At 38.7% G+C, this 20,392-nt stretch overlaps 1 protein-coding gene across 2 annotated transcripts in view; it reads right to left on the bottom strand.

Moving 5' to 3' along the window:
- DRAM1 (DNA damage regulated autophagy modulator 1) overlaps positions 1 to 19,376 on the bottom strand; it is a 35,311-nt gene extending 15,935 nt beyond the window's left edge. Inside the window, exons 1-7 of one of the 2 annotated variants that reach the window (XM_062011217.1) lie at positions 19,060 to 19,376; positions 13,856 to 13,923; positions 11,719 to 11,861; positions 8,555 to 8,732; positions 7,513 to 7,571; positions 5,987 to 6,079; positions 3,371 to 4,517 (exon numbers count right to left, since the gene is read on the bottom strand). In XM_062011217.1, coding sequence (XP_061867201.1) covers positions 4,473 to 4,517; positions 5,987 to 6,079; positions 7,513 to 7,571; positions 8,555 to 8,732; positions 11,719 to 11,861; positions 13,856 to 13,923; positions 19,060 to 19,217 — 744 coding nt within the window. In that variant the 5' untranslated portion in view covers positions 19,218 to 19,376 and the 3' untranslated portion in view covers positions 3,371 to 4,472. Of the gene's footprint in view, positions 1 to 3,370; positions 4,518 to 5,986; positions 6,080 to 7,512; positions 7,572 to 8,554; positions 8,733 to 11,718; positions 11,862 to 13,855; positions 13,924 to 19,059 lie in introns of those variants that run through there. The other variant, XM_062011226.1, reaches the window with a different exon arrangement.
- Between the last annotated feature and the right edge of the window lie 1,016 nt (positions 19,377 to 20,392).

The raw sequence follows: 20,392 nt of genomic DNA, 5'->3' as shown, positions 1-20,392 counted from the left end.
ATGTCATAGAATCACAGAATCTTAGATTAGAAGGGACCTTGCTAGTTCAACCCCCCTGCAAGAGCACGATCACCTAGAGTAGGTCATATAGGAACTCGTCCAGGTGGGTTTTGAATGTCTCCAGAGAAGGAGACTCCACAACCCATCTGGGCAGCCAGTTCCAGTGCTCTGTCATCGTCCATCAAAAACAAAGTATTTATACTTTGTTAACACATCTTCTATATTTGTTTTTTAAAATGCATACAACTTCTGATGAGAGTTTTTAGAGGGTTTTTTACGCTTAGAGTGGCTCATTTGAAACTGAGAATGCTTAATGTGAATAATCCTGGATAAAATAATAGATGTTCAGAGGCCTGGATTATTGCTGCACTTCACAGAAGACATGAAAAAAAATGCTATCCAAGTGTTCAGCGAGGCAAGGAGATAACTGAAAATAGACTTATTACATGAAAACAAAAGTGGATTTTAAACAGATACAGCATCTGCCACTGATTTTTTTTTATAACCTGACATGTTACTGTTTCTGGCTGCACAATGGCTGCCATTTTGAAATGTTAAAATCTGGAGGGTGTGTGGGGGGTTGGGAGGTTGTATTGTTATCTCATGAAAATAAAATCTAGAGTGTCTTCTGATCCTCCACTGAAAACTGACAGAGGTCTGCTGAAGCTACTGAGCAAAATGTGCCTTCTTTGTAATAGCGTAGGAAAAACCTCCCAAAGGAAGTGGCTTCATAATGACCGCTGAATTGCGGCTTGCGCCAGTGCTAACTATGGCAAGTGGCTCCTTTGATTTAGACAAATTAATTTGAATATTGAAGTTGCTATGAAACATGTTGCAGTAGCAAAACATATTTAGTTAGATTAAGGCAGGATGTGATGGCAAGGAAACTTAGATCTGACTTGTTTTCCACAAAGGCGTAATAAAAAAATCATTTAAGTAGGTCTCTAGATGACTATTAAAACCAGTTAAAGCTACCTATTGTGCTTGCTAGCAGCAATAATAATTTTTCCCTGAATGTGGAAAATAAACTCTGGTCTACTAGTGCCATCTATTGTGTACAGGGAAAAATACACATATCAAAGGTAGAAGTTGCCTAGTTCCTCTTTAAAATGTGAGAAATGCTTTTTTGGCATCAACATACCAATTAAAAAACATAGACAAAATTCATTAAATCTATTTTTTAATCAAATACAGCAATTATTCTCATATGTATTACAGCCACATGCAGAACTCTAACCTGTCAAGCTATATGTGTGTACAGACCACATGGGCACATCCCCACAAATGCAGTGAAAGACGGACCCAGCTGTGAGAGTTTTAGCCAAAGAGACATTACTCTTATAAACTACAACCTACCACAACTCCTTTATGTGATATCTCTCCCAAATCCAAGAAAACAAACACTGGACCTTCTTAAAATCCAAGCAACATGCTGCCTTTGGCCATTTTTTGGAGAACAATTCTTCCAGCTCAGTGTCATGAGGACAGATTATTTGTAGTGGACATTGTAAACCCCTAGGAACAGCTAACCATCCCCAAACACTCTGAAGACTTTGAGAAGACCTTCCAAAATCTCAAGGCTTGTGAAAATGTGGTGTCAATATTGAGACAAAGAATCTGTATTTACAGAGCAGTTTAAAATACCAAGCTCTTAGACGTCTTTACAAACCTCATACTAGTATGTCCAACGCTTACTGACGTATGTTACTATAATCCCCCTAGATTGCTCGAAACTTTTACAACCAGTACTACTGCCAAATAATAAATCCCCTGCCATCAAACTTTGCTTAGCTACAAGCAAACATATGCTGCTGTCAGAGATAAGGCAGTACACAAACAGAGCAGATCAGAGAATCATAGAATGATAGGGGTTGGGAGGGACCTCTAAAGATCATCTAGTCCAATCCCTCCACTCAGGCAGGTCCAGCTAGATCAAGTCACTCAGGAAGATGTCCAGGCAGGTTTTGAAGACCTCCAGAGAAAGAAACTCCACAACCTACCTGGGAAGCTTGTTTAAAAATTTATATTTAAAATACCTTTTGACAAAAAACAATGGTACAAAATATGGTTGTCACTGGCTGAGCACACATGAGAGAAAAGCAGAAAGAGTTACAGTGTCCAAAGACAAAGTGGGTTTTAAGGTTTTTGAGTTGGTTGAGTTTCACCCTTCCATGATTTGCAACTGTGGTAGAGACTGCCATGGTAGTATTTCATCAGTAGATCAAGCTGCACAACCTAGAAAAATGAGGCTTTGCACTTTCGGAAGGGGTGGAGGAATGATTTAGCATAATCACTAAAAATAATTGTCATGTGATTTACTCTAGTTATGCATACGAAGTTTCCCAATCACTCACGATGGGATGACAAATCGAAAACATCAAGCAAACAGAGTAGATGGAAAATATTTCCAGCCTAGCTCCCAAGAAAAAAATAGCTGCTTCTTGTTGCTAAGAAATATGAAAATATGGGAAAAAATGGCATATTGCAAAGCAACATTAAGTATACTGTGATATCATCTTTGCTAATCTGTGGAGATCAGTTGGTTGTAAAAAATTAAACAGCATTACTTCACAAAAGTCATTCACAACTAAAATGAAACACATTTCTAGAATGTTTTTTTTCTTCAATTGCTTTCAACTTGTCAAGTGAAAAACCATCCAGAGACAGAGAACAAGCAAAGTGTCTTCAATAGTTGTTCACTGCACAAATGAAAAGGTAATAATCTATTGTCTCCATCTACATGCTGATGGATGTCAGTGTTTCAGGGCCTGACAAATCAAATAAACTCCAAAGTGATGGTGATACATTCTTTTGGTCATGAATGTAACTCATATGAAATCGTATCATAATAAAGCTCAGAAAAATAAGAAGGATTTAATTCAGGCATTCTTCAGTACTTGAATTAACATGTTGATTTGAGCAAATAGATTATCTAGATTCAGACATTTTCTTTTTTTTTCTTTCTCTTTACGAGACTTTAAGCACTGTAAAGATTGGCAGGGTAGGTGTGATTCTTTTGACAAGTACAGAGTACTAAGAGATTAAATAAGTGTGAATTTGTTTCAGGAGCTTTGTATTGGGACATGATTTAGTGTTTACTAAGTGTTCTCTTGCCTTGAATCTGGTGAAATTTATTGTGGTGATTTACTGCCCATATCAGAACCGTACAAATAATTCTTTTATTGTTTGTGTACCTGAGTTCATTCTAAAAACACAGTAATATTAGTTAAGGCCAAACTTCAAACTTGCCAGTGAAAAAAAAAAGGTTAATATTTCTATTTGGAAGAAGAAAACGTGGACCTTTACGTTGTGAAACATCTGAATTTAATACAGTTTAAAATACATATTAAAGGAAATATCAACAGATAACTAGTTTTAAGACATCACTGTCCAAAACACACAGTTGTTTTATCTGGAAGAAAACTAGCAACTGAAAATCATCAATATTTCTGTATAAACTGTGATAGACCATGGCAAATGTAATTTTCAGAGAGCTTGATTAATATCCAAGTGATTAACATACTAAATGGAGGTAGTGAATCAGTCCACGAAAGACACTTTTGCCCCCAGATACTTCTGACATCTGACTTCTCAATTAGTTCCTTTCCAAGTCTTTCATTACAGAAGTAAGTTTATAGCAGCAAATATGCTGTATCTTCAGCACTCCCAACAACTTTTAGGAGGCCCTCTTTCATCCAGCACTATAGGTTAAAACACAGGCTGTAAAACTTCTGCTTTGCATTAACCAAATTGCTTTAAGTTTTCTCTTCAGTAGATCGTGCATAAATGTAAATTTACTTTTTATTTCCACTTCAGTTGAAAACGTCCTACGACCAGCAGTGCATAAAGCAGAAAAAGGGGTAGGCTTTTACAGCATACATTGCAGTGATGATTAAAAAACATTTTTCAAGCAATATGGTTTAAACTTCTCCTAGGAATTATATTTGTATATAGTGTCCACTGTCAGAAGCATGTAGCATAGTGTTGCCATCTACTAATGGCAAATTTCTGGTCTTGAAACATTTCAAGACACCCAATTCTGCTCATGCTTTTCTCCACAGCCCTTGCAACTTAATCTTGAGTTGGAATTCAGCCTTAGTGTTTTCCATTCCCTTTAGACTTTCCTAAATATTTGCAAAATTTTGTTTCTCAAGTTTAAAGTTGTTACTAAATGCAATATAACAAATGAAAAAATATGGATACCTCCAGAAGGAAGAACTGAGGAGATCAAAAGTCTTAGAATGACTTTCAAGTGCTCCTACGGATTGTTTCTATTACAGTATTTTTAATGTATCAACCAGTATAAAAAGTACAAAATACTGCAAAATGTTAGCAAGAACATTACTGTGAGTCATGGCATGGCTTCTTTATACAATTTTATAAGTCCTTGTCCATCTGCAACATTCTTTGTAAGTAGAAAGAAATCTAAAATACTCTAGAATATTAAAAAAAAAACTTTTTTCCCCCCACTATCAGGAGTCTTCATGTATTTCTGTTGATATCCTTAAAGAAACTCTCTAGAAGAAAAATAAAACAAGATCAGCTTCAAACAAATTAATTTTACAGTCCTGTGATATAAAGTACAAGGAGATAAAACAACACCAACAAAAAAATGTATTTAAGTGAAATACATACTGTGATTTTATTTTTAAAAGGATTATTTTTCTTAGGGTCTTGCAGTTGCTTTTTCTGAAGTAACAGTTTTTCTTTCTGTGAGCAGTGGTTAGGATAAAAAGAGGATAGAATCTAGAACTTTTTTCTGTCATTGTCAAACACTAACACTGAATTTCGTGCTGTTTCACAGTCTGTACTTTGAGATGTTTACACTTCTATTCATTTGAATTCTATCCCTTTCTCTTCCTTTTTATGTTCACAGTATTTATATATAGTACCAACTGGCTAATGTATGTGATCTCAATTATTACCTCTGCACTTACGCAAGTGCTTGGATCTGGATTTTTACTTTCTGGGACTTGTGTGAGGCAATGGTATATATAAAAGACTTACATATGGTATATGACATCTACAGCGATAAATACTGAGTTCATCTTTGTAACTTTGGCATAAAGCAGCAGTTCTCATTTTTTATTACCTTAGGCTCTCTACTCCAGTCTTGCAAATATCTGACTACTTTACAGGGAAAACAAACATCCAAAAGTCTGAGAAGGATAAGGAAGCCATGATCCTTCTAGCATCTATAATAACATCCAGGAGTTTTTGTCCTCAAATGTCCACAGGGAACTTATGAACAATGGGTTTTTTTAATTCTTTTTAAAAATTCTTTTACCAAAGTTAAGCCTCACACATTGGTATTTTCAGCATTTTGTAACACTGAAACACTGCAGCTAGAACATGCTGTGTAAACAATAAGAGTTGGTAAGACAAAGCTGGGGAAAGTAAGTTCAAGGCATGCCTTTCACAAATTGTTAAATGTTTTCTTTTTTTAAATAATCTGATATTTTCTCTACCTTAAAGTCAGGCTTGATACATAACCAGATACATTTATCCAGACCAGAAGGTTTTTATGTCAATGTTTTAAAGAAAGTATTTAATACTCTTTGCATTGTGAGGGAACATATATAAAAATTTTTAAAAAGCCAGGAAACATTTGCAATTGAGATACATTGGATTATTATATAAAATCCCTTAAGTACAAAAAGATGCAGTTTTAGTTGCATCATTTAGTTTGGTATTATGTCACCTTTAGAGGTCTTTCTTCTACAAATAAGTAAAAGATATTCATTTACTGAAAAATTGTCAAGACCAGTCACCTATTAAACTCATTTCTAAAAAAGATTTTTATGTTGTAAAACTCAGGGGAAAAATATTCATTAGGCAGACAAAATTAGTACTGTGACTGATTAAGTTTGTTTCTGTGTAGCTTTTGTATTTCTAGGTACACTAAAGGATGGTAATTTCCTATTGCAGTTGTTGTTATACAATTCATAGCATTTCTGAGTCACTGATAAAATATGTAGATACCAACCTGAAAATCTCTAATGAACGTCAAAAAGAAGAAGATAAAGCCAAAGGCCACTGTCCATTCACAGATTGCACTCACAAGATGGTAAGTGTAATCCTGATGGAATGAGACATAAAATAAATTTTCACATAAACCAGCTAAACAAAATAACTGTGGAATGCTATAAAAATAGACATTTCCTTCTGTAAATTCAACGAATATTATAAGACTTATGACTTCTTATCCCAATACTCTATTCAGATTTAGTTTTTACAGAATGGTAAGTGTATTTATCAAGGTTGTACATGTTCCATTAAGCAATGTCTTGTGCACTACTGTAAGAAATAATACTAAAAAACTACAATTAGCACAAGATCAAAACACAGATTGAATATAATTTGCAACTGAAAAAAAAAAATTGTTCTCATGCAAAGAATACCTAAACACCCATGTTCAGAACTTTTACTCAGAGACATTCAGATCAGTAGTACTCTCCCTTACAGTAAGTTCTCACAGTGTTTTCAAATGCAGATCTACCCTTGTATGACAGTTCCTAACAAGACCTCTATTTTTAAGTAGATCATCACAGAAAACCTATATAATATGACACAAGCAAAATGTAAAACGTTTTTTAACATGCTATCAGCAGATCTGCCAGCAAAAACATTTTCTCATCCTCGCATCTCAAATAAAAAAAATAACCCTGAAGAGGTACTTACTACTAAGAGTATCTGATTTGTGAAAATTTATCCCACAGGTGGCTTGCCACTCTTTGGTTAAAGTATGTTTGACAATCATAGAATCACAAAATGGTAGAAGTTGGAAAGAACCTCTAGAGATCATCTAGTCCAAACCCCCTGCTAAAGCAGGTCCATCTAGATCAGGTCATACAGGAGGTTTTCTTTTATTAAGCTCTTCAAGCAGGATACACTCTCTGTATTATTCAACCTGCTTTTCTAATACCCACTTGTAGCAAAGTTTGTCCAAAAAGAGAACTTATTTTTCACAGTTATCATTCTGAGAACACTGGAATTGGTTCAAATACCCAATACTGACTTTTGTGTGCTTCAGTTCAGGTCCCCAATAGTTATCATAATAGTAAAGACTATTTAATAAAGAATGATGAAAAAGATGAGAAAAACAATGTTGGGAAAAAACCCTCAAAAACCTCAGAATTATATTGGTTCACTTTTGTTCATGTGTGAAGTTCATTTTCCAGAAATGTGAATAAAAACGGAAGTAGAACAGCTCTTAACTTCTTTTTTTTTTCCCCAGTTTGTTCTACAGGCAAGTCTCAAATGCTTGGTTAAAATGAAAGTCTAACTCTCTAAAAATGGACCCATTTGTGACAAGTTTTCTTATCCAAGATGTAGACAGTTTTCTGCTGAAGAATAACTAGGAACCAGCACTGCACTAATCAGTGAGATTTCACAAATCTGTTAATGATAATGTACTATTTAAAGCCTCTGAAGTGCTATATGCTTTTAGATAAACATAAGAGCACCCGTTAATATGATAGAGGGTAGGCTGGCTATCTAATGAGACTTTACCTTTTCATCTGGAGTCCAATCAATTTTTGTCATGGAAATTTGTGAAGCAAACACAATCACTGGAAAAAACACAATGTAAAGGAAACTATAAAAGCAATGGTGAAAATGTCTGCTTGCAAGAAAAGACCCTATTTCCTCCTTTTGTAACACAAGATTTCCCGTACAAGCAGAATATCAAATCGAAGTGTTAATAGGTCAAATAAATGAAACGCATTATTGACAGGTTGGAAGCAATCAAAACAATTTTGCACAAATAAAGGTTTCTGCTGTTTTTTCCATGCTACAGAGGGTAAGGGGACACACTCCTGAACTTAGATCACGTTCGTGATTGAGAACTGTGTAGTAGAGTCCGGCATTGTTGGAAGGGGAACCATGTTGGTTTCCATTGGTCCACAAAAGGTGCACTGATATTTCTGTATAACTTTGAGGACTGGGGTCCCCTTTCATAGTTGCTGAAACCAAAAACAGGCTGTAGGGTAGCTGGCTGATGGGATGATCTCCTGTGACTACTTCTCAACACTGGCACATCACCTGAAGACCCATACAATCAACAGGAAGACTCTAATTTCAGCAGGCTGTGGGAAAGGCCAGTTAAGTGTGTGGAGTGTGTCTCTAGAAGGGCATCTAAAGGAAGACAAGCACCAATCAACATGATCAAAAGCATCTGCTTAGGCTTGAAGGAAATCTTGTGTATGAAAACTGTATTTTATATGTCTATGTTTTTTCAGCATCAGTGTCTCCCTTTTGCAGACCTTTCTCTGTACCCCCCTTCAAATGAAGGAGGCCGGAAAGTTATCTACGAGGAACACTGGGGCATTAGATTTACACTGAAACAAGATAGACATCTTTTTAGAAGCCACTGGAAGTCATTGTTATGCTATTAATGGTGTCACAACATGCTACATGCATTACTACAGCAGAAATATGAGGCCTAAGTAAAGACTGTAACTTAATTTTCATCCTTTATCAGTAACGGTTTAAGTTAAAAGGAAAATAGTTGAACGCATAAAGGGAAAACCATGGGATACAACACAAAGGATACTGGGAATGAAAGCAATGCATGATACTACAGATATGGCCATCCTTAGGTGACACACCAAGTAAGTGTTCCACTGTGGACAGGACTTGTAAGAGATTATAGACTGAAGTGTGATGTACACAACACCGGAGCCGAACGCCACCAAAGCTCCTATGTCATGAACACTGGGAACAGACAGCTCCTAGAAAGAGAATCAGTACAATGGTTAGCTGTTATTACTTAGACATTGGTAGGGATCAATGAGCCCTGAGAAGATGGTAACTGCATTATGCTGACCGTGTACAAGCAGTGGGAAACAAACAGACCCTTCTCCCAACAGTCTACTCAGAGAAGATAAAAGAAAATGGAAAAAGAGTAGATCTGAGAGGTAAACTAATCATGTCCAAAGCCACTAGGTCAAAGTCCTTTCCCATGTTCACATAGAAATGGAGATCAATTTTAATGCTGTTCTACATTTGGTCTATTATCAGTTAATGTTTCCACAAACAGGAGCTGGCTTGAGTTTTCCTAATGAGGTTCCTATACCTCCTTTTTCCCTTTCCCATGCCAAAGATTTTCATCCCTTTGTGCTGAAAGACTAGTCTACATTAATACAGCCATACTCTAATGGCAAAATTTAATGGGAGCTGTTCTAAGTAGCAACTGCAACAGCTTCATCCCCCACCCTCCAGTGGCCAGCCACAAAGCTCCAGGAAATAAGTCACCAGAAAACTAGTTATATATTTAAAAAAAAAGTGTTACCTAAAAGAAGCTCTTCATTTGAAGGTTCTACACTGTCAGTGTCTTGAATTCATCCACCCTCTTTACTTTTCCCCACATCATCGTCAACTTTTATTCAAGTTCTGCAACAGCTTGAAGTGTGCATAATATTCCACTATCACTATTTGTGGCCTATATTTTTTTAGCACTCTCGTTATGGTAGATTCTCTCCTTTAAAACAAAATCAAGTAGAATATCCAGTAACAAAACAGATGCAGATTCCAGAGAAATTATTGTATTTCAAATGTTTAAAAAAATTACAAAGCTATGCCATCTTGGAACCCAGTACCAGACTAGGTAAGTTAGCTTTAAAGCTCCTTTCTGTGACCAGAGCATAGCAAAATATGTGCCACGATCTGACCTATTTCAGTGATTCAAGAAAACACATCTATATAGTTTCATTACAAATGTTAACATCTTTCAAGCCCAGAGGCCATTGTTTTCTTTTTCTTGTAATGGTTATTACGTGTACAATCTTTTAAAAAAGAAAAATCCCCATGCTTTTCTTTCAACTGATTCCCTTCTATTTCTCTGCGACACATTAAGTTCTGTCAGATTTTAAAGCATCCTCCTCACAGAGGTATTTAAGTGGCATCTCATTTATACATTTTCTTCTCCCCTGTCTCACTTTCTGTTTTCATATATAAAGCATTAAGCAAGTGCAACTCTTAGCTTTTGCATTTACATACACAATCTACAGAGCTCTTCTAATGTGGCACTCATGATTGCTCTTATCAAATTGCCAAGGCTTCCCTAAAAAGCCCATCATTCGCAACCCCTACAGGACCTGGGAAACGTTGCTACACCTCCTGTGGAAGGGGGAGACACTGAGTGATGTCATTTGTCTTCCCAAGGTAACCATAACATGCCATAGAGCCCTGCTCTCCTGGAGATGGCTCACTGATGGGAAGGGGTGAATCAATTCCTTGTTTTGCTTTGCTTGCATGCACAGCTTCTGCTTTACCTATTACACTGTCTTTATCCCAACCTACAGGTTTTCTCAGTTTTACTCTTGTGATTTTCTCCCCCATCCCACCTGGGGTGAGTGAGTGAGCAGCTGTAGGGTGCTTGGTTGCTGTCTGGGGTTAAAAAATGACAGCCTTCTAAGCTTTCTAGTCAAAACCAGAAAAATCTCTCTTCTGTAACATCTAACAGTCAAAAGCAGACCTGCTAAGACCTGGGGTTTCACTTTGCCTTGCTCATGAAGGGTTACGTGAGTTTTCCTTCCATATTCAATGATCTTTTTAAAGCTAACCGTCCATCATCTTTCATTTCTGTATTTCAAGCACTATGTTATTTAAAACAGAAAACAAACATCTTATTCATGATCTTTACTTACTTTCCCAGAAACTCTTTTGCTTTTAGAGGTCACGCTCCTAGTTTTTTCTCTCATCTCTGAATGCTAAAGTAAAAACTTTTAATTACAGTTTTGCTTTCGTCTCCTTACTTGAAACAATCACCTGACCTTGAGCAAATCTCACAGCCTCTTGTCTCAGTTATTCTACCAGTAAATGGGGATAAGTGTACTGTTCACTGGTTCTACAGTATAGAGGTAAAAGACTGAAGATTTGCAAGCCACTGTTTCCATTTTCCCAGGGAATCGAGCCAGCTCAAAAATCTGCTTGATCAGATCCTTAGCTAGATTATATACTTGCTGTGTTCTGAACCCTCCCTACAAACTGTATTTAAGATGGAAAGTAAGGTCAAAGCAGAGGAAAGAAAAATTAGGTGAGGAGGGAGTTTATGAACAGGCAATAAAAGGCAATCAAGATTAGGTAAGAATCCATATTACAACTATCAAAGGGCCCCTTTGGAAACTTTCAGATCGAAGTTTCTGCTTTTCTGACTCTCCCAAATTGTTTTGCTTTCCTGATTTTTCTTCTCCTATTGATTCTGAGTTTTTCTATTTCACTCAAGCAGCACTGTGCCCACCATCTAATTTCTTTTGTTGTGTGTGTGTCACATATAACACTAACCAATAAGAACACAGATATTCAAAAGTAGAATAGCACACTTAGAACAGAGGTAAAAATACAAGTGCTTTTGCTATTCTGAATTATTCCACCTTACCTGACTGTAAGCAAATTAAACTGCAAATAACAAAGCTCTCTTGCAGTGAAATTTTCATAGAAAAATTTTACATCTATATCAAGTTTTCTAGTACAGATATATTATGAAACAAGTACACATAATCCCCCTTACTCATGTTAACTGTACAAGGAAAACGTCCAGGATACTAGGAGAAGGCAAATCTGTCTTTTTAAAGCTAATGAAAAAAGGCAGGAGCAAGAACATTATTACTCCATTTGCCAAGTATCCACAATATGATAAACTACTCTTATCTATTTGATTTGTTTACTTGTAAAACCACTTCAGTTTCATTTATGATACAAAATACACATCCATACCTGAAAAGTTGCAACTATGCCCATTCCAATACAGCCCATCAATCCAATACATAAGGAAAACATGTTGCACGAAGACCTAACAAAATGCGATGACTCATTTTGCTTCTCTATCAATAAATACCTGATGCACATTGTAATTATACCTGAAAAAAACACCCAAAATGTATTTTGTTCAATGATCATATATAGCTTACATTTTAACAGCTTAGTCCTGAAACATATTAGAAAACAGAAAGAAACTGTAAGCATAATACAATAAATAATACTGCCTTTAACTCTACTGGAGTGAAGATGAATGGTGGTTAATTTCAGATGTGTTTCTTTAAGATAGCACTGTCTTAACATTCTCTGAGCCTTAACATCATATATTAATGCCATCTAGAAATAACTGCACATCATTTTAAGAAAAGCATGAATTTAAATCCTGTTCTCCCATGTGTTTCAGGCACAGAGGCACTGGCATTCCACATAAGGAATAGGCATCGTGGGGGCATGAACCATAAACTGGAAGTGAGAGAACTTCTTTTGTTCTGATATTCAGTCTTGTCCCAGAACTACATCTCCTTATAATGGATGTCCTGAAGAATTAATACATTTTTGTAGAAAAACTGTGTATCCGGAAAATACTTTCAAAGCTTTTGGGACAATTCTATTTACTCTTTAGTATGACAACATCCTCAAACCACTACACACAGGTTTTATTTCAGTCTACAAGACCTCAATATGCAATTCACTCCAGAAAAACACCTCTACTGAACTAGAAGTTCATGGCTCATCAGGATATAATAAGCTGTAGACTGGATTCCACAGTTCAATAACACACAATACAGTTTCATCCTATCTACAGTCAGTAAAATAAATCAGGCAACTTTGTCCAGGCACTGTGAAGTTGCACAAAACACACCAAGACAGTGTGATTGAATAAGGGTCTTAGAAAAGATTTTTACTTTGCATGAAGGCCATCATGGACTACATGTATATAGAGGTACACAGGTCTTCATCCCTCACCCCCTAGAAGTGAATAAGAAATACCAAACAACCCCATGTACTGGCTAACAACTAGGGGCTGGCCTGCTGCAGAGCAGCTCTATGTAGAGAGATCTGGGATTTCTGGTGGACAGTAAACCAAACATGAGCCAGAAATGCGTCCTCGTGGCCAAGAAGGCCAATGGCATCCTCAGGTGCCAAGGGAAGTTATCTTCCCCTGCTCTGCCCTGATGAGGCCTTATCTGGAGTCCTGTGTCCAGTTCTGGGCTCCCCAGCTCAAGAGAGACAAAGAACTTCTGGAGAGTCCAGTGCAGGCCCCCAAGGTGATCAGAGAATTGGAACATGTCTCTTGTGAGAAGAGGTTGTGGTACCCGAGGCTGTTTAGCCTAGAGATGACTGAGGGGGGACCTTATCAATGCTTATACACACCTAAAGGGTGGGTGTCAAGAGGATGAGGTGAGGGTTTTTTTGCTGTAGTGCACAGTGATAGGACTAGAGGTAATGGCCACAAGCTGGAACTTCCATTTCACTTGAACACAAGGAGAAACCTCTTTCCTGTGAGGGTGAGGAGCCCTGGCACAGGCTGCCCAGAGTGTGCAGTCTCCTCTGGAGGTTTTCAAAATCCACCTGGATGCATTCCTGTGGAACGTGATCTAGGTGAAGCTGTTTTAGCAGAGGGGTTGGAGCAGATGATCTCTACAGGTCTCTTCCAACCCCTACCATTCTGGAATTTTGTTATTCAAGGCCAGTAGACATGTAGTAGACAAGCAGACATCTTGTAGAGGAAACCAGCTGTTGCTTCAATACTGTTCTTCCCCTTGCTATGGCATCCTAGAACCTAATGTCTCCCTATACTAAAGATGCAGTTTTTGCAAAGTAATGATGCCTTCTTCCATTTTTTATTTCTAGCTTCAGTGACTACTTTGCACTGATGAGGTGCTCTTGAGTCAAAAGTGCCTCTAAGCCTGCACTGAATGTGCCTTAGGACCTGGCCCTCTAGATATCACTTTCATCTATCTGATTTGGACTCCACCATTTGACAGTGGAGTACTTTTGTTCTGCAGAATATTGCATGGACTGCAATGGAAGCACACATCTTTCGCTAGTTTTCATATCTTTTCTGTGTTCAAACAAGGTACTTTATACATACCTAAAAGTGCTGAAATGTTAATCATAAACCCAAAGACACCACTCTCTGGAGGTTTAGTTCCAGTGTCACTAAAGCAGGAGGACAAAGAAAATAAAAGTTAATTAAGATCTGTGAAACATAACTGAGATGAAATCCCACGCATGAAATCTGGAGAGAAAGGTAACTTGTGTGAACTGCTATGTGCATAACACATTTCACCGTATAAACTGGAATGTGATCTGCGGCACACTTAAGCTCCAATTGTAGCACTGAACCTTTCTTTTTAGAAATAAATTTTTAGAGCATACTATTTGAATTGTATTTCTTCATTTTCTGTATGCAATATGCAGAGAAGTGACAGAGCAACACTTTGCTCATGAATAACATAAAGATATTTTAGAAATGACATTTATTTTATCTGCTACATTAACATCATAACACAGAAAAACACATCTAATGGCATTCAGTATCCTAAGATGTGGGAGAATTTGTCTTAATTTCCCCTTTACCCCACAAGAGCAATTGCTTACCAATGCCTGGGAATGCTGCTAGGCACTACTTACTAATGCTGATACAGCTTACGAGTACTCCGGGCCCAAAATGTTGGAAGTTGCTTCTGCTGAAGCAATTCAGCTTTATAAGGAATAATTAGAAGTGCACTGGGACAGATGGAGCATGAGTTTGAGAATATCAATAGAATTGATACATATGTACATAAAAAATGGAATAACTTCATCATAGAATCCTTTTCCCTTTTTTCCCTACATATGTGCAAATGCTCACTTCCAGAGAATGTGCTTTCCTCAAAGGAAGGAAGGACATATTCGTGGGAGTATACAGATTTAAGCTGAAAGAATACTGTGATGCTGTCACCTCTTTACATTATTTTTTCTTGTCTAATATACAACCAGTTGATATTTCTTTGGCCAGGATCTATTGGTCACGCCAACAGAAAACACGTAGCTCATAAATCTTTACGTAATTTGGATGTGAGTTTTGGCTGGCTGTTCAGTTACCGAGAAGTACTAGGAGGCACAATGGCGTATCAACAGAGGCACCCCAAGGAACTCTACTGTCAAAAAGGTAAACACGAAATGATTTCAGCTCATGTCAAAGTTCATTGAAAACTGAGCAAAGATGCTGAGAAAAAACTTTCTCTTAGGTGTATGATGGGACAAGTAGGTACTAGCTAGAGATGGTTTTTTTTTAATGTGATTCATCCTCACAGTGAGGTTGGATTAGTTTTCAGTGCTAAACTTCTGAACCTATGACCGAGCACAGCCAAAATGACAGGTGCTCAGCATGAATGCCTGTGCTCCTAACACCCAAAAAAGGAAGCACTCTCTACACAAGCAATTATTCTTAGAGATTTTGACAAAATTGTTAAGTTTTGGGCCAGACGAGTATCAATATATAAAAACATTTATATTTTAACAAATTAATATTTTCTGTCAAATCCCTTCTACATTACAGAAGCATCTATGTAATCAGTTCCTAAAATGATTTAACAAGAATGAGAGGAAACTTGGGATGAAGGGAGAATCCTTTTCTGTGAAGAGCTGATGCAAAACATAGATAAATATCTTGTATTTCTTTTGACCAAAATGGTTCCAAATTCTCAGACAGCAAAAGCTTGACCAGTCCTCTAGACAAGTTTTTACAATTTCTCAGGCATTAACAATCCCTATTAACTTCTATTTTCTTGCTGTAAATGCTTTCTGAAGACTTGCTCCAGCTTGTACTCTGTCTGGTTTCTCTTTGTGGAATTGATGAAAACTGACACAGTAGATCTTTTTTTTTTTGTTTTGTTTAACACTTCTGAAAACAATCTTAACCCTTCATTTAGCCTGTTTTTTAACCTTGAACTTCACATCTTTTCTTCATGTTTTTGGAATGTTTTCATTACTACGACAAAGGACTCCACTTAGAAAGTGGGGTACTTGTGACAATCTTGAAGGACTTTTGCAAATCAGAAACCGCTCTATGCTAAGTACAGGACTGTGATCACTTCAAAGTTTTGAAGGACTTCAGGTGAGAAGCGAATGGACTCTGCACATGCAAAGAAAGCCAACTGAAGTTCTTGGAACACTTCACATCATAAGAGCAATCCAAATAACCTCAAATTGCAATGAACTCCATTATTCTTTTAATGAAAGCTTTTCTTGAGCTAAAGCTTTATAGGCAAATTTTGCTATTGCTGATTTTTATACTCAGTAATCTTAGATGCGTGCTTTCAAGGAATTCCATGCTGAGAATAACACATATCTACAATGTATTTATGAAGTACTGCACTGGAGTTTCAAGGACACAATCTCTTTGATTAAATATTCTCTACTAAAAAATCCCTAAAGCTAAATGAAGACTTAGGTACATTTTTATGTATGTATGGTCTTCTGCTTTGAGGGGGGAGGGGAGGGAAAGGATTTGTGACAGAAACTTTCTTTTTGTAAAAAAGCAAAAAGCAAATAGCATTTGTGAAACAAAAACCCATGTGGTCATTTATTTGCAATGCTGAACAGGTGAGCACAACCACCATGGAAAAGATATGGAAAAGACAAGGAATCCTACATGACAATGACAGCACTTATGTCACCATCTCATGTAAAAGAATTCTACTAACAGTCTTCTAAAGAGTGGAAAGATAAGAAGATAAAGGAAGGCATGGAATAAATATTTCAGGGCCAAAAGACTCATCACTATCAAACTTCTTTCACAGTCATTGTAAACTGTATCTCTACAAACTAAAGTCCCAATTTTTTAAAATAGGAAGATTATATTCTGCCTACAATGATTGTGATTGATGCAGAGGTACTAACTGGCAGCAAATACCTTAAGACTCCCTTCACCCTTTCACTGAGAAGTCAAATCACAAAACAGCCACCCCAACACATCCAAATCAGTTTGAACTGAGTAGTATGAGCAAAAGAACTGATGTGTAGTGTGAGCAAAAATGCTCACAACCTGAGCATTTTTTTAGGCTCAGGTGAAGCCTAAACACAAAATTACACTCATTTTTATCTACCTAGAAATATATTTATATGGTTTACTTGATGAGCCATTAGTATAGCTTCAATTGTAACTTTAGATGTGGTCTTTCTCTCACTGTGATGGCTGTTCATGGTAAACAAAGAAAATTAACAAGTTGCCTCAAGACATATACAGGGTATTTGAGGAATGTAAATAAGAATTACAGAAATATTTAACTACAGTTTGTCAATATTATTCTCCTTCGTGTAACTGAAATTTCCCCATACAATCTCTACTTAATTTTTCTAGTTCAAGATATTGCACAACCTAAATGTTGCAACGTTCTTCCTCTTTCACTAAATCACATTCCTAATCCTATGATTCAGCCTCTTAGGCTAAAGCAATGACCTGCAAAATAAGAATATGAACTACAGCATGACTACTGGCCAGAGTACTTAGAAGGAATCACTGTATTACAGCCAAAGGCACCTTCTAAAAAGACCATGTGCTTAGACTATACACCCTTAGAGTTGTTAAGAGTGTTCACCAGCAGTCAGTGTGTACCCTTATACCAAATGTCATGTTGAAAGGCTGCAAAATAAAAAAGACATCTAAAATCTTTACTAGCAAATGAGAGGGCCTGAAATGTGTGTGGGTTCTTTTTTTTTTAAATTATTGACACAGCCTGGTGGGTCTTGGGTTTTTTTAGGGTATGTGGACATTTAATTGCAATTCCTCACTTAAAGGATAAGAATTACTTTTTTCAGTGAGATGTTCATTTAGATTGATGTAGCTATGGAGGCTGTGATATATTCATCAGTTATACAGTTTTGACTTGTAGGTTTGGTCTACCTCTTCAAAAAGAATGACACAATTGAGATATCTGGGCTGTCAAATACTTGACTGTGAACAAAATTACACAGAAAAAAAACAACCCAAAACACCTTGTTCTGTCATATATTTTATTCAAGGACATGGCTTCAACATAAGAAATGTAATTTTTCAAATTTCTTACTACAAGGCTTGAAAATCCTTCTGAGCACAAACCATGTACTGAACATCGGCTCAGTTACAGCAAATGGTTTATTTTTTGTTGATTAATAGTATGAGATCTGATCTAGGTGAACCTGCTTCTGCAGGGGGGTTGGACTAGATTATCTCTAAAGGTCTCTTCCAACCCCTAACATTTTATGATTCTATGATAAGTCGAACTAGTTATGAGCGCTTTTGTGTCAATAAAACTATACATGCAAACACAGAAGAACATGTCTATAACCACAATTGTTAAGGCAGTAGGTATTTGTGCATGCACAAGAACAAGGCTTTCCAAGAGCTGAATCCATATCTGGGCAGATAATCTTAAAAAGTTTGCTAACACAAGCCTGTAGCCCAACTTTCTTTGTATTTGAATGAAGCTCAACTTCCTTGTGGGCTGCGATGTCATTTGCACTGTCTCACTTGTTTATGGTGCTGGATCGTATTTTTCCATTAAATTTAGATGTATGTACAAATCAGGTTAGCAGTCTTGTGAAATTACCTACAGGACTTGTGAAAGTTCTTCAAGGAATTAGGTCTAGATGTGTCTTGAAAGATGCATTTGAAATTCTTTTTCAGGTCTTCTCTGTATCAGAGGCCATCCTTGGATTTCTGGTTTACCTTTAATCTAGTACTACCTTTACCTTTAATCTAATACTAGTAATTTCGCAGCACAGATTTAAATGTGAACACAAACAATATCTAAAGAATTATTTATACAGAATTGCACTAAAATGACTACGGTTATAGAGACGAGATGCTAGTCTCTCAGGGAGCCTTTTATACTCATGGTTATATGATGAAAGTTTAAAATGGTGTGTTTGTGGGTGTGCGTCCCACAAAAGCTATTGCAGGACTTCAAGTCCAGTCATCATTTGATGCGCTTTGGCCCAGATCTAGGGTTATATAAACAAAACTACGTTTCCATCACCCACGCTTTAAGCACGTTTTGACTCCAACGGAATCTTGTTTCAGGTCCTTTCTACCATGTCTCTCAGTATTCGGGTGCTGCGGCTCTCAGAGAGGCCTGGGTGCTAGAGGTGATAGGTGACTGGGTCCCCGCTCCGCCTGCCCTTCCGCTGCACATTCTCCTCCTCCGGGGAGCCCCACGTCTCCCGCCGCGGGGCCAGCACTGAGGGAGCCCGTCAGACCCTCACAGCCTGGCCGGCATCCCCAGCGCCCCGCTGGCATCCCAGCCGCTCCCTTCGCCTCCCCCGCCTCACCTGATGTAGGGGACGAGAGGCTCGACGTGTCCCGCCAGGACAGCGATCACGTAAGAGATGATGAAGGCAGCGGAGGACCAGACGACGAGCAAAGCGGGGACGAAAGCCACGCCGGGCATGCAGCACAGCATCGCCGGCGGCTGCCCTGCCCGGAGCATCAGCGGCTGGGGCGGGAGCGGCCGGCCACTTGGCCAGCTCCGCAGCGGCTCGCCAAAGTCAGGGTCCGTGCCCGCGGGCTTGCCGGCAGTACGCGCACCCACACGCTTGCTGGCGGGTTCTCTCCCTTCTGCTCGCCCGCCCGCCCCGCGCGTGTGCACCCCCGCCAGGCAGCGGCGCTGCCGCCTCCCGTAGCCCCGGGGAATCCCCCGCCGCCCGCCGCGCTCCTCTTCGCTTTCGATTTTCCTCAGCGCTCCCTCTGGGGGCCGGGGCCAGCGCCCGCCCCGCCTGCCGCGGCCAACGGCCGCTAACGGGCCGCGGCCCAGCCGGCCCGGCGGGCTGCCCAGGGCGGAGGGGAGCGAGGGGGCCAGCCGAGGGGGTGCCGTTCGCCTTTCACCCTTGGCGGCACCTCGAAGGGCTTCGGAGAGTCTCTGATCGACGACAGAGCGTCTCCCCACAGCCTCGGTCCCGGCTGCGGGCGGGCTGAGTTGCTGCCGGCCCTCGAGCCAAGGTCTGCGGGGAACGCATTCACTGTTATCTGTGAAAGGAAAAGGGCTAAAAATGTGGTCCAGCCTTTGCGCTTGTCTCTATGGGCTTTTCAGAGTGAGCTGTGCCACGCTGGTGATAAGACCTCAGAGATCTCAACGTGTTGCCAAGGCCACTTCTCCCGGGGGTCATGGCACACAAGGTAGAAACTGTTTCAGGAGCACAGGGAGTTGAAAGTCTCGCTGTGGAGCTTGCGTGGTACAAACCTCATCCCTCCTGGATCGTCATTTCAAGTACATCATGTAGACTTGGCTTGCAGCTTCTTGGGAGGATGAGCTTTTTCATTTGTGTAGAGGGAAACCACAGCTCAAAGCCGTGCTGTGTTCAACATTTTCACGTTGGTTTAACCTGAAGCCATGGTCAAGGTTGTTTCTATTTCCTTTGACTGTTCATATTTAGGTGGCTTTCAAACTAACATCCAAATGCATAGTCATTATTCTGAAATGAAGACATGAGTATTCCACCTCCTTTTTTTCATCTCCTTTAAAATTTTTTATGAGTCTTGTCTTGCCACCTTCAGTACACATTATTTGTGGGGAAAGTGTAGTCAGTTTGCAGGTGAGTACTTTGCATGCTTTGAAGATACTGGGAAGTGAGACATTCAATAAAGGAAGTTGGGACAGTGTGGTGA

Source organism: Colius striatus, chromosome 1 (genome assembly GCF_028858725.1).
Source record: "Colius striatus isolate bColStr4 chromosome 1, bColStr4.1.hap1, whole genome shotgun sequence".
NCBI classification, from domain to species: domain Eukaryota; kingdom Metazoa; phylum Chordata; class Aves; order Coliiformes; family Coliidae; genus Colius; species Colius striatus.
This window is presented reverse-complemented; position numbering and strand designations above follow the sequence as displayed.